Source organism: Plecotus auritus (assembly GCF_963455305.1).
Source record: "Plecotus auritus genome assembly, chromosome: 6".
Lineage (NCBI taxonomy): Eukaryota > Metazoa > Chordata > Mammalia > Chiroptera > Vespertilionidae > Plecotus > Plecotus auritus.
In genome coordinates this window covers 147,179,496-147,193,674 of record NC_137773.1, presented here as the reverse complement: position 1 = coordinate 147,193,674, position 14,179 = coordinate 147,179,496, and the positions used below count along the sequence as shown (strand labels likewise).

General features: G+C 52.6%; 1 protein-coding gene across 1 annotated transcript in view; it reads left to right on the top strand.

The window, feature by feature from the left end:
- Positions 1-14,179, top strand: part of ESYT3 (extended synaptotagmin 3) — a gene marked incomplete at its 5' end in the record, with an annotated part of 40,650 nt that continues 26,471 nt past the window's right edge. Inside the window, 2 exons of the mRNA XM_080675524.1 lie at positions 1-336; positions 12,345-12,386. Of these exons, the coding sequence (XP_080531650.1) occupies positions 1-336; positions 12,345-12,386 (378 nt within the window). The remainder of the gene's footprint in view (positions 337-12,344; positions 12,387-14,179) is intronic.

Sequence of the window (14,179 nt, the reverse complement as noted above, 5' to 3'; positions counted from 1 at the left end):
ATGCCCGCAGAGAACCCCTGCGCCCCTGGCGCGCCCGATGCTCCCGGCGCCCAGGGAACGCCGCGCGCGCCCGGCCCGGAGCCACGCCTGCCCAGCCAGCTGCTGCCCGAGCTCTACAGCTTCGTGGCGCGCGTGCTGTTCTACCTGGCGCCCGTCTACCTGGCCGGCTACCTGGGGCTCAGCATCACCTGGCTGCTGCTCGGCGCGCTGCTGTGGCTGTTGTGGCGCAGGAACCGCCGCGGGAAGCTCGGGCGCCTGGCGGCTGCCTTCGAATTCCTAGACAACGAGCGCCAGTTCATCAGCCGCGAGCTGCTGGGCCAGCACCTGCCGGCCTGGGTGAGCCGACCTGGCGGGTAGGGGTCGGAGGTGGAGTTGGAGGCCCTTTCAGGTTCGGAAGGAACCTGCGGTGCGCCGGGGTTTGGGACGCGGGGACCCGAGGGAGGGCTGGAGCCAGGTAACCCGCACACCTAGTCCCCCACGGGCCCGGCTCAGATACTCTGGGGGCAGGACCGTGCCCCTCCCGCCCCTCATTCTCATCCTCACCTCTGGTTCGGCTGCGCTGGGAGAGGGAACCTGGATTTCATTTAAGGGCCCAGAGCCTGGGAGAGAAGTCACGGGCGGACCACACCCAGGAGAAAAACAAGGGCGTCCGGGCCTCTGCAGAGTTACTCAGGAGGGAGTCGGCCCGCCTGTTGATTCAAAGAAAGAACGCAGGGCGCTGCGCTGATGGGCAAATACAGTGACAGAAACTGCGGACTAGTTGCCTTCAGCAGAGGTCGGGACCGAGTGGGAGGCAGGGCCAGAGATGGTTGTGCGGGGAGGGGGCTGAGAGGGGCAGGGGAGAGGCTGGCGGGGCTGGGTCCGGCTTCTCCCCTCCCTCTGCCTGGCAGGGAGGCTTCTGATTTGGCTAATTGGGCGCCCATTCCTGGGATTAGGAATCCAGGATGAGAAGCAGATCTGCGTGAACCCCTGTGAAGAGCATGTAGTAAATAGATGTAAATGTGAACCCCTGTGAAGAGTATGCAACTAGATGTAAATGTGGGCTTTCTGACCCGCCGCAGGAAGGTTTACAACTGGGGGGAGGGGCGAAACGTGGAAAACGTGGGAACTGCTCCGTCGAACATTCTTCTCCATCCTCTGCCTCCTGAAGACGCGGGGGCAGCGTGCCCCTTGCTCACGATGCTGGAGCACAGGTGTCTCTATCTTCCATGCTGCCAGCACCAGGCCGCCTTGCCCATCTTGAGAACTGATTTCCTCGCATGGAAGTGGGGTGGATGGCTTATGGCCCCCTTTGATATCAAATTAACATGGCAAACCGGTAGTTGGGGATTGAAGAAAAGCTGAGGGTCTCCACGGCCTCGGATGTGGCTGCCACACTGGGCCTCACCTGGTCCTGCAGAGCAGCACCCAGGGAGGGCGGTGCGTGTCCACCCCGGCTGCTCTCAGGCTGTGCGCTGCTTGGAAAGCACACCTCCTCTGACTTACACGGGCCCCTGTGAGGGGTAGAGGCCAAGGCCAGGTGGGGCTGAGCAGAGACGCCAGCCCTCTCCCCGGCCGGGTCTTGGCGCTCAATTCTCACTGCAGCAGCCTTTCCTGCCCTGTTAGACGCCCCACCACAGTGCTGCCAGCTGCTGCCTCGGGGTGATCTTAGACATTGTCCTCCCTGTTGGGGCTCATTGTCCCCACCTGTGAAAACTGCAGGCAGCCCCCCTGGGCCTCCCCTGGTTTCCTTCCATGGAAGATACAGCTCAAAGGGATGCTTCCGCCTGAGAAGGGGTTGTGAGTGAAGAACCTGTGGACCCCCTTGTCTTGTGACTGTGGCACAGGAAGAGAGCAGGCGGGGTCTCCCGGCTCAGCCCCTGGACAGGAGTGGCTGCCGTGTGGACGTGTGAGTGCTCCTCGCACACATCTTTTAGGGCTGTTTTTGAAGGAATGGAGAGCTGCCTGGGTCAGCCCTCCCTGCCAGGCTGCGGACTGGGGGACAGCGGAGTGACAGGAGTGGGGTCCTTGGTGCTGCGGAGCTGGTGACATCCAGCGCACCCTCATGCAGCTGCGGCCTGGAACGCGTTTCCCCAGCAGCTGTGTGAGGAGTGTCTGAAAGCTGCCTGTTCAGAGCCAGCGATGAAGGCCCGTGGGGGCTGTCGCCGTATTCTCAATTCCCTGGCCTCCTGACCCTACCTTCCTAATAGGAAACTCGTTCCCAAGGGTCCGAGCTGCACATGTGTGTCTCTGAGCTGGATGACCGCAGGGGGTGGAGCAGTAGGAGGGATGTGTAGAGTGGGGCTGTCCAGGCTCCGCCTGCGCCCGGCTCTGCTGGGCCCGGCCTGTAGGTTCAGGGACTCCAGCCATGGTGCTCCAGCATCCATTTCCCTTCTGACCCTCAGCGTCGCTCCTCCATGCTCTGGGCTCCTCAAGACCCTCCTGGGGGAACCTAGGCTGCTGCTCTTCCCCGTCCCCGCCCCCGTGGCAGGGTCCTGGTGGGAGCCAGGCAGGCTGCACTCCTGGGTTCGTGCAGCTGCGTGCAATGATGCTTATTCATCGAGCCCTTGCCCAGTGCTCAGGTGGCTGATTGGTTTGATATTTGTTTTGCTCCTGCCACGAGTGGGCCGGTGTGAGGAGGGAGGTGTTTGGGGGATGAGAGCCTGAGGTCAGGTGGAGAAAGGAAAAACTATCAGAAAGTGTGACTTTCTGTCTGTCTGGAGTCTCGGGCCTGGCCGGGCTAGCTCTTCTGCCAGCGGATAGCAGCCTTGTTAGGCACAGGGCACCCTTGTGCAGCTGCTGGTGTGGGGTGAGCTGATGTGATTGGTGGCAGGTCTGGACTTGGAGTCTGTGCTCATTCATTGGGGACCTTGCGAAGGTCCCCTGTCTTCTCTGGGTCCCTGACTTCTCTCTGGACATGATGAGGATTTAGGAGCCTGCCATGATTAATCTGCCCCCAGTTGGCTTTTCTCTGGTGCCCCCTGCCCAGAGGACCGTGTTCCCCAAACTTTCTGCCTACCCCCCACCTAATTGGGTGCATCTGATGGATGACGGCTGACAGGTGAGCCATTCCCCTAAAGTGTGAGCATCCCAAGGCTCACAGTAGCATCCCTGGGGTGCTGGGCCACTGGGATGGCCCCTCGAAGCCCGCAGCCAGCCGTCCAGGCAGACAACCAAGCTGAGTGCTTTCCTTTGGGAGTTCGGCATTCCTCCTTTGGGTGGAGCCCCAGTTTTCCAGGGCCCAGGCTCTCACGGTCCCTCCTGTGCTGAGACTTTTGTTAATTAGGGGAAGAAAATGCGATGACAGCTCTGAGCTAGGCTGGGCACTCTCAGATTACATTTCAAAGCTCACTTCTTGGAGCTCATGTGTGGAACCTGGTTTTGAACATCAGGACTGGTTGGGGGCCACTTGGAACTGGGGTACTTCCTACCCAGGAGGCCCCCGAGGCTCGGTGAGGTCATTCATGTGGCTCGGAGTCAGGCCCGTCCTCAGGAATCAGGAGGCAGGAGGCAGGCCGGTTTTAGTCATGCCCCAGGGTCTCTGCCCCATGTCTTAGCGATGCTTCATGGACTTCCCAGGCCCTGGGCCAGGGTTGGGCAAGAGAGGAGCAGAATGTGGGCCTCCCTCCCTCCCAGCCCAGCAGAGGGATCTAAGGCATCCTTTACTCAGTTGGCAAACATCTACTGAGGGCTTGCAGGATGCCAGGCTCCGTGCCACAGGCTGGCCCACAACACGAGTGACACAGGTCCCCGCCCTTGAGGAACCCCGGGCTAGATGGCTTCAGAGCCCTGAGAACAGCCTTTCCTGATACAGCGTGATGAGTCTATAAGGCAGCAGTGCAAGGCTCTGGGAAGGCCCGGGGGCGGGGAGGGGGCTCCAGCCCAGGCCGGACTGGCCCAGGTAGCCTCCTTGGAGGAAGTGGCACTTAGGTGTTCCTGGCTGCCGTAGGGGTGGGAGCGGCTCAGCTGTTAGGGGAAGGGCAGTGCCTAGAGTTCAGTGGAATCATGATATTATGGTTTTTTCTCTGCCTGCTCGCTCTTTCCTCCCCTTGCTTTTAGTGGCACAAATGATAATAATCCCTTTGGAAAAGAATTGAGGTCAGTAGGTTACTGGTAAGAATTTGGTGTTCTCCCGCGAGTGACAGCTGTGACTTTGGAGCCCAGTCAGGAACCCCATGGGGCACAGGAGCCACCTTCTCCCAGGGCCTGAGCAGGTCCTCCAGCCTGGAGCCCTGCACACTCATCTCCCACACTCCCCTCCTCCAGGACCAGAACCGCCTGGGAGCTTGCTAAAGACGCAGGTTTCCAGGCCCTGCCCCAGGCCTCCTGACGCAACATTTCTGGGGCTCTACCCAAGAACCCATGTTCCTCTGAGCTCTCCAGGTGGTGGTTTATGCAGAAAAGTTTGAGAGCCACTGCCCGAGTCTAGGCTTTTGCATTGCCAGGTGCTGTGGGTGTCTCCCCGCCAGCTGGTCCCAGATACTCCCAGCATCCTGGGGAACTGGAGCAAAAGCTCAGTGACTTTAGGCTCAGTCTGAGAGCGAGCCACCTGTCTTCTGCTGCCTTCCCTTTAGTGGCCTGGTGAGGGGAAGACACAAGACAGAGGCCCTGACGGGGCCCCTTTGCCGCACCTCACTAGGGAGTACCCCTCCTGGGCAGACTTTCTCAGGGCGCCTCACAGGCATTGGGCCCGCCTGTTTGTGGCCGTCTTTGGGGGCACAGCTCCCTCAGCCAGTCAGCAGAGGCCAGGGAAACACCAGTCAACTGTCCTTCCTCTGTGGCCTCGACCAGGTGACTGAGCTTTCGCTGTGTCAGCCTCTCCCCACCTTTCACTCTCCCGTCTCGGTGGTCTCCCAACGTGCAGAGCTGGAGGCACCGAGAGACCCAGTAGAGAATTCGCTGGGCTTTGGCTCTGGCAGAAATGGGCACACAGCCCAGGTGACCTTGTTCTTGGCATGTACCTGAGCTCAAAGGTGTCAGAGTGGTCTGTACCTCCAGGGTCTGTACAGCTTCCAACAAGGGACCACGTCTGAGCCAGGAAGGATACTGAGCACCTTACATGCACTGTCTGAGTTGCATTTCGTTTTCTCAGGAACTCTGTAGAGTGGGCAGTGCTGTACCCATCTTGTGGGTGAGAAAACTGAGGTTAACAGAGGCTACATTTTAAATGTGCAAAGAATAGGTTAGCAAGACACTAATAAATGGACTTTAAATGCTGACATCTCAGGTGGAGGAGGGGGAGAGGAAATAAATGAGAAGAATATGTGAAGGCTCGGCTCACATCACATGCAAGTGAGAAGATCGGAGTTCTGATCTTGGCAAGTACACACTAGTCTCTGGGTCTTTATCTGTAAAATGGGCATAATTGTATTTTTGCTGTTCACCTTATACAGCCCAAGGAAGAACAAATAAAAATGTCTGAGGGCAGGCCCTCTGCTAAACTAGACTTTCTATCTAAGAGGAAACATAGTGTGTAAAGAAGAGGAGCGTGGGGTGCAGGGCAGCAGCGCAGCCCACCCTCGGCTCCAGCACTCCACAGCTGGTGATTTCAGGCAGCCTCTGAGCCTTAGCTTTCTAATCTATAAAATGGAGCTTGTTAACCTAAAAATAAAAGGCCTCTCAAAGTAAGAGCCATCAAGCATTTATTTGAGGTCAAAGAACAGCTATTTGGGGAGCACGGATTCAGGCAGAAGCCCAAATCATGTTTCGATTAGGAGACAAAGACAGTAGTACTTACGAGAAGGGGAAGGGGAACAATTACATCAACAGGAGGAAGGCATTTCCATGGCGCAGATAACGTAACACAGTGATGCTCTTTCTAAGCAGGGTTTTGAATTTTCAGTCTGGCAGTCATCAGTTCAACAGTCATAATATCTACTTTCTTGTTATTTTTGCAAACCGTTTTTGGGGGCATAATGTTGCTTTAGGCCAAGTCCAAAGGTGATTTTTGCCTGTTTTAACGTTCCAAAGGTTTGAGGTATAAGGTGTGCAAGGCCATTCCTCTGGAATGGCAGCTCTGGCTCCATTTATTTAATTAATTTTTATAATCTAATAAGGGAAGGGGAGTATTAAATAACAGATAACAGGAACTCAAAAGGGTTGAAAATAGGATTGGAGAAAGATGTACTGGGCAACTTTAAAACAAAGAAAGCAATTTTCATATTAGCTAAAATAGAATATAACTCAAATATATCATAAAGACAAAGATGTTGTCTTCTATAATAATAAAAGTACAATATGCTACTTAGACCGGACAGCCGAATGACCTTCCGGACATCCTTCCAGATGAAGCCGCAGGGGCCGAGGCAGAGGCGGTTAGGGGTGATCAGGCAGGCAGAGGCAGAGCAGTTAGGAGCAATCAGGCAGGCAGGCAGGCGAGTGGTTAGGGGCGATCAGGCAGGTAGGCAAGTGGTTAGGGGCAATGAGGCATGCAGGCAGAGTGGTTAGGGGTGATGAGGCAGGCAGGCGAGTGGTTAGGAGCCAGCAGTCCCAGATTGTGAGAGGAACATCCCCCGAGGGGTCCCAGATTGCGAGAGGGTGCAAGCAGGGCTGAGAGACCACCCCCCACACACACACGAATTTCGTGCACCAGGCCTCTAGTAGTCTCATAAGAGTAGCCATAACTAAGAATATAAATCATGGCCATATATATTGTATAATATAAACTTGAAATATAAACCAACAACTGACAAACTGCACAGAGGAGATAAATCAATAGTTGGGCTTGAAAGTTTTCATACATTGCGCTCTGAAAATGAAAAATCAAGTAGACAAAGCGGAAACAAGAATAAAGAATATTAAAAGGACATGATTACTAACTTGGTCACACGTGGAACAGTCATAGGAATTAATCACGCACTAAACCACAAGGGCATTATCAATATATTCCAATGAATTGTCACCCTACGGACTCTCTAGGCCACAAAGAAATTAGAAAAAAAAAAATGAATGGATTGCTGTAGAAATCTCATGTGTAGATTTCTAAAAACATTACTATTTTAAAAAATCATTTAAGAGGAAGTAATAATGGAAATTATAAAAGAAAAACAATGAAACCACTATGTCAAAAATTTTAGGGGAATTATAACAAATTATTCAACTCTAAGATAGATTTCTACTCTAAGAACATAGAAAAGCAACGGTTTTATTTTTCAAATTACAGTTTACATTCAATATTAATTTGTATTAGTTTCCAGTGTACAGCACAGTGGTCAGATAGTCATACACTCCGCAAAGTGAGATTTAGATCAAATAAGTAAGAAGGAAGGAAATAAAGATAAGGATGAAAATAGAAAATTTAAAGGAAAAGGAGACAAAATTAACAAAAGTTAGTTTTCTGAAAAGATGAATACAATAGGCAAAATATTTGTCAAAGTTTGATAATAAAAAAGAAAAGATGAAAACAGTATGGAATGAAAAAGGAATAAATACGGACATAACGATACAGATTTCAAGTAATAAAATATTATAAACAACTACATATCAATGCATTTGAAAACCTAGATGAAACACACTTCTAGAAAAAATGTAAATGCCACAATTACCAGGATAAGAGATAAGGAGACCTTGAATACATTGCTAACCACTAAAGAGGAAAAGGTAACTTACCACCCCCTCAGGCTAAGATGGTTTTCTAGGTAAGATATCCTAAACTTCATGGATCAGATAGTTTCTATAGTTACAAGTTGTTCCAGAAAAGAGAAAGATGAGGAAAAAGCTATCTCACTCATTTTCCGATTAATTGTAAAATCTTTATACCAAAACCAGATATGAACTGAACAGGAACAAAACTTGTAGGTATCATTTCAAATCCTGAGTGTATAAAACCTCAGTGAACTATCAGCCAACTAAATATATTACGAAAAGGGGGGTTAACCCAGGAACTTGAGATGGTTCTGCTTTAGAAAGAAACGTCAGTTAAGTTGACCACGTTAGTGAACAAAAGAGAAAAAAGAACGTATCTCAATAGATATGAGAAAATATGGCACTCAATACCCTTAAATAATGAAGTTCTCGGGAGCTTAGGATTTGAAGGAACATCCTCCTCCTGGCAGAGGCTGTCCTCTAAAAATGTTCAGCAAAAATTGTGTTTAACACATTGCAGACGGATCATGAGAATTCTTTTTTTTCTGTTCTAAGGCTTGTGACCAATCATGAGAATTCTTTAAAAAGATATTAGCTTGTAAGAACATGTAATAAATAACTTCAAAATGCAATGGGTGTTTAATTTTAAAGCGTGCCTTTAACATTTATGTAAAACGTTTTTTGTACTCATTCAGTAGAAACTTATCTGACCACTGGGTAGAGCTAGCAATAAAACTACTGGTCCGCATTGTGTTAGAAACTTCCCTTTGAGGTCAGGGACAAGATAGAGGTGCTGCTAGTCACACAAGAGAAACAAATAATAAAGATAAGGGCAGGGAGCAAAGAACAATTATTTGGAGATTATAAATGAATGTAAATAACCTCTGAGAATCAGTGACTTATTAGAACTAGTAACAGATTTCAACCAAGTAGCCCAGAAAATGAAATTTCTAATAACCGTAAAACCATCAAAGCCAGCTAACAAAAAACGTCCAGGACTTGAATAGAAAACAGTTTGTGAATACAGCCATGTGAATTAATAAAGGGAAATATTCTGTTCATGGATGCAGACTTAATATTGTAAAGATGTCAGTTCTCTTACAAATTTATCTATAAATTTAAAAATAGAGCAATCAAAATCCCAGGAGGATTTTTTTTTTTTTTGAGACTAATAAGATGATGCTAAGGTTCATATGGAAGTATAAATACCTACAATTTTCTGAATCAGCCTAAAAAAGAAAAGCAAAAAGAGGGGATTCACCCTACCCCAGGTGATAATGCAAAGCCAGAGGGATTAAAACAATGGTGACGGCGCAGGAACAGACCATGCTAAGGTCAGCACGAAGTTCAGTAACACATGAAAATGCACACAACTGGCCGTAACCAGTTTGGCTCAGTGGATAGAGCGTCAGCCTGCGGACTCAAGGGTCCCAGGTTCAATTCCGGTCAAGGGCATGTACCTTGGTTTCGGGCACATCCCCAGTGGGGGGTGTGCAAGAGGCAGCTGATCGATGTTTCTCTCTCATCGATGTTTCTAATTCTCTATCCCTCTCCCTTCCTCTCTGTAAAAATCAATAAAATATATTTTTAAAAAAGAAAGAAAATGCACTCAACTTATGAGGGAAGTAGCCTCACAAGTTAGGAGAAAAGTGGACTTTTTTTTTTTTTTTTTAGTATGTGATGTTAGGAAATTGCCTTAGAGTGGAGAGAGAAATGAAATGATACGCCTGTCTCACCCACTATTTAAAAATCCCAGACAGATTGTAGACCTAAGTGCAACAGCTGAAATATAAAGCCCATAGATAAAAATACAGAGTAACTGAGAATCTGAAGTAGGGAAAGATCCCCCAAAGACCAATGATAATGGAAAAATAGAGTAATTTGTCTACGTCGGGCTGAGTACGGGGTACTAGGAGCTGCTCCATAAATGTCAGTCTCTTCATTTCATTCCCTGGTCCAGACCTAGTCAGGGGCATCAAGAAGGCGGCCTGGCTTGCTGAATGGCTCCTGGGGAGAGATGGCAGGTGCCGAGTGGCCGAGGAGGGCCGTCAGAGTGCCTGAGGCAGAACCTGATGGTCTCTTCTTTTCTTGGTCTGAATTGCTGCTCTGTCTGGGAGTTCAGGCTCGAAGTCTGGAGGAATGTCTTTGCAAGAAGCCTCCAATGCAGGCATGGGTGGCCCAGAGACACCAGGCACAGGTCATCCGTGCGGGCCCTGGGCGTCCCGTGGCTGTCCTCACTGTCAGGGTGAGTGTGGGTCACGCTAAAGCAAGAGATGGGCTGGCCAGTGGCACCTCCCAGCCACCCCTGCTGAACTCCAGAGTCATGCCAGGAGCTTGTTAAAAATAAAGTGGAAGGCCCCGCCCTGCCGCACTGATTCAGCAGGTGTGGGGCAGCTCAGCAATCTTTGTCCGACTAGTTCCCACGTGTGGCCAGCCTGGATCACCTCTCCAGGGTCCAGGAGATGAGAACTGCTCAGGGGTGCAGAACCGCCTGGGGAGAAAGGGGTGTACATATGTTTGCCTGGGGCAGGATGAGTGGGAAGTGCAGTGGTTAGGATAGGGGGGGAAGGTAAGGGGTCCAGCCTGAAGTGAGAGCCCAGCTGTAACCAAACTCTCCTCTGTGGTGCCCCCCTCCGCCCGCCCCCTCGGTTCTGACCCCACACTGGAATGGTCTGTGAATTGCCTGCTTCCTTCACTAGCCTGGGAGCTCCTTGAAGGCAAGCACATTCATTCATTCATTCATTCATTCATTCATTCCACAAATATGTACCAAGACATTTACATGCCAGGGTCAGGCCCTAATGGGGATCGAGGCTGAGTCAGCCCACTAGAACTTCCAGTCCAGTCAGGAGGCAGGCGGGCAGGGAGACCGAGCAGCTCCAACGTGTGCTAAATGCTGCGGGGGAGACTCAGCAGTCACGCAATAGGGACACTCATCCCCCACTTGAGAGGTCTGGAAGGGCCGCCAGGAAGAAGTGGAGTCTGAGATGGTGATGAACGGGGTAATTACAGGAGAATAGGGAAGTGTGCTTCAGACCCACGGAATGGGATGTGCAGGCCTGGGCTGGGGACAGACAAGGTCAAGGTGACTACTTCAGACGGGAGGGGTGTTCGGGGGTGGGGGGGATGGGGCCAGGGTGTGGGCTGGGGCCCCGCACAGAGCCCACGTGCAGGAGTTTTTACTTTAGTGCTGGGCCTTGTGGTAGGGACATTCTCCAGGTACCCAGCGGGGACCTGCTCGGGGGCAGCTGCAGGGAATGAATGGGTGGTGAGCGGGCTGCTTTTCTCCAGCTGGACTGGGGGGCCTGACCCCAGCTCCTGCCACTCCCTTCCCCGTCATTCCCCTCTGTTCCTGGGGCCTGGGCCAGCTCTCCTTCTGGGAACCAGGAAATATTCCTTCAGCACCTGAGCCTCAGAAGGATTGAGCTCCTCTGACCTCGCAAGTTAAAAACTGTCTGTGAGAATTCAGTGCTCCGCCCTCCTGGGGAATGGCTCTCCCTGGGCAAGTGGTCTCGCCAAGGTCTGGGTCTGGGCCTTGAGGGCATCCTGGGGCTTGGTGGGTGTGCACTGGGTGTGAGGGCTGCATGGACACCTCTGCTCAGTCCCTGGACAGGGAGCCTCGAGCTCTGATGGGAAGGGCGGGCCCTTTCTCCACCTTGGGAGGCCCCGGGCCCGGTGGACCTATCTGAGCTGGCCTCGCACGCGCTCTGGGGACTTGGGGCATGGCGATGGCAGTGGCCATGTTATCGATCCATGCTTTGTGCCTGCTGCCCCGTACACTCTCTGCCCTCCGTCAGTCCGTCCCAGAAACCCTGGGGGAGGGGAGGAGAAGCTCAGCAGATGCGCTTGGAGACTGAGACTCCCGTGGGAGGGTATTAAGCTCCCTCCTTCACATCATGTCAGGTAAAGGTTAGCCAACAGGATTTCACCTCATCTTGGGGACCTCCCATGTCCCGGATGTGCAGGACTCAGCAGCAGGCACTGGCTGGGGCTGTGACCAGGACAGAGCTCTGCTGTGGGCCACCCCCTGCCCCCCGCCCCACCTGAGGGGCCTCTTTCTGGGGAAGGGGTGGGGCTCCTGGAAGCTGATGATGGTCCCCCTCAGCAGCCCCATCCCCCACTTTAGAGTCTGCACAATCACAATATGCGGTTAAGTGTGACCTCCATTTCTGTGAAAACTGCGCGTACTTGCTTCTGGAAAAGACTGGAAGGAAATGTATCAACACGCCAACGACCGGCCGTTACCACTGGTGGCATTCTCTGATAAAATATTTTCCCTTTTGCTTAGCTACATTTTCTACCAAGTATTGTGCCATTAAAAGGAATAGGGGGACGGAATTTGCCAGGAGCAAATGCCGTGTTATCTAGGGAGAGGCCCGATGGGGGCTCCTGGCTTCCACCAGGAGGGTGGGTCTTGTTTGCACAAGAGAATGAGCGGGTTCCAGCCTGTGGGCCGGGGGGGAGGTGGAGGCGGGAAAGAGGGAGTCTCCCCACAGCCACCCAGGAGGGCACCCCAGGCCCGAACTGGCGGAGCTGGTGTCTGACGCCCCGTCAGTGTCACAGCCGTGCTGAGGGCGCTGCCTGGTTCTTGCAGCCTGCCCCGCTGGCCAGGCTGCTCCTTGAGGGCAGGGCCGGCTGAGTCGCTGGCCAGGCGCCGAGTATGCTCAGCGCCTGCGGGAGGGGACCTGCCTCCAGCACGGCTGGCTGGCCCAGGCAGCCCGTCTGGTTCCAGGAGCCGGCAACTCTCAAGTCTAACTTCCCTCGGGCCTTCTTTTTTCTAGATCCACTTCCCGGACGTGGAGCGGGTCGAGTGGGCCAACAAGGTAAGGCCAGGGCACCGTGCGTGGGACTGACCTCACTCCAGGACCTCCCGCTGCCCTCTGCTGAGTCACCTGCAGGGTTGGGGGGAGGCGAGGGGCAGGCAGCAAGCCCCTTCCTGCCCCTGGAATGGTGGCCTTCTCCTGTCTCTCCCCTTAGCCCTACCTCCCTCCCGGTTCTTATCACCAATGACTTTCTTCTCTTTGAAAAAACATGCTTTTTCCTGTGTAGTTAATGCATGGGTGCAGCAGGAAAGTTAGAAAAGTGCAGCCTCCAGCGGCCCGGCCCACAGACGCTTCCCGGGAGAGGAGGGGGCTGATTCCACAGCTGCCTCTGGCCTTGGCCTGGCTCCCAGCCCAGATCTGCCAGCACTGCCGGGCGACCCCGGGCAGGTTGCCTAGCGTCTCAGAGCTGGCTCCCTCCTCCGTGCAGTGGAGTGGTTATGGTCCCTGCCCGTGCGCTTGGTGCGAGGATTAGTGAGGCGATTAGTGCCCCACAGTACCTGGCGCGTCGTGGGTGCCGGGATGGCTGTCATCACAGGTGTGACTGCTGCAGGGTCACAGGGAGCGCCTGTGGGCTCTGAGGCTCCAGGTCCGGCCCCCTCCCCTTACAGTGAGAAATCAGACTCATTCCTCCCTGACCTGCCCAAAGCTGTCCCTATATGTGAAGGCTCGTGCAGTCCCCCTTGAGACTTTAACACAAACCTCGCCTCTGTTCTGGATAGGAATGACTTAGGTTAAATATAAAAAAGGGTTCCTGATTGTGTTTTTTTGTTTTTTGTTTGTGTGTGTTTTGTTAATCCTCACCTGAGGATATTTTTCCCTTAGTTTTTAGGGAGAGAGGAAGGGAGAGGGAAAGAAAAAAGAAACATCAGTGTGAGAAAAACACATTGATTGGTTGCCTCCTGCACACGCCCCGACCAGGCCGGGAGGAGCCTGCAACCAAGGTACATGCCCTTGACTGGAATCGAACCAGAAACCCTTTAGTTCGCAGGCTGACGCTCTATCCACTGAGCCAAACCACATAGGGCCCGATTGTGTTTGATCTAAGGTTGCTATTCTCATATTACCCCAAATGTCTTTGCCGAGTGGATCAAAAACTGTTCTCCGCCTGGCCGGTATGGCTCAGTGGTTGAGCGTTGACCTAAGAACCAGGAGGCCACTGTTCTATTCCGGGTCAGGGCACACGCCTGGGTTGCAGGCACAATCCCCAGTGTGGGGCATGCAAGAGGCAGCCAATCAATGATTCTGTCATCACTGATGTTTCTCTCTCCCCTCTCCCTTCCTCTTTGAAATCAATAAAAAAATATATATTTTAAAAACACCTGTTCTCGGCCTCTGGGTAAAATTTGGAGGAAGTAGTTTCTGCTTTAGGAGGAGGGAACAGATTTCTGTGGATTAATGCTGGCCCAGGGCCTCTGGGACAAACTGTGTTCTGTGACCCCCAGGTAGTGTGTTGCTGTGTGCTTGTGAGTTCACAGGCCCCGCATACACGGTATCTTCTTGCAACCACACACACAGACCAGAGGAGTAAGGCTCCCGGATGGGGAAACAGTTATGTAGACGAACCACACACTAGGGCACCAAGTACGTCCCAAAGAGCTTAGTGCTCAAGAGGCACTTGGCAAATGACAAAGCAGCAAGACGGGAAGACGGGACCAGCCCCTAGAGAGGCCCCTGAGAGAGAGGGGGACAAGCCTCCCGCCTCCAGGCTGGGGAGGCGCATCTGTAAACTGAGGCCCGAGCCTGAGAGAAGGAAGGGGAAGACGCCTTTGCCCGCGGAGCCTACGGCTGCCTTG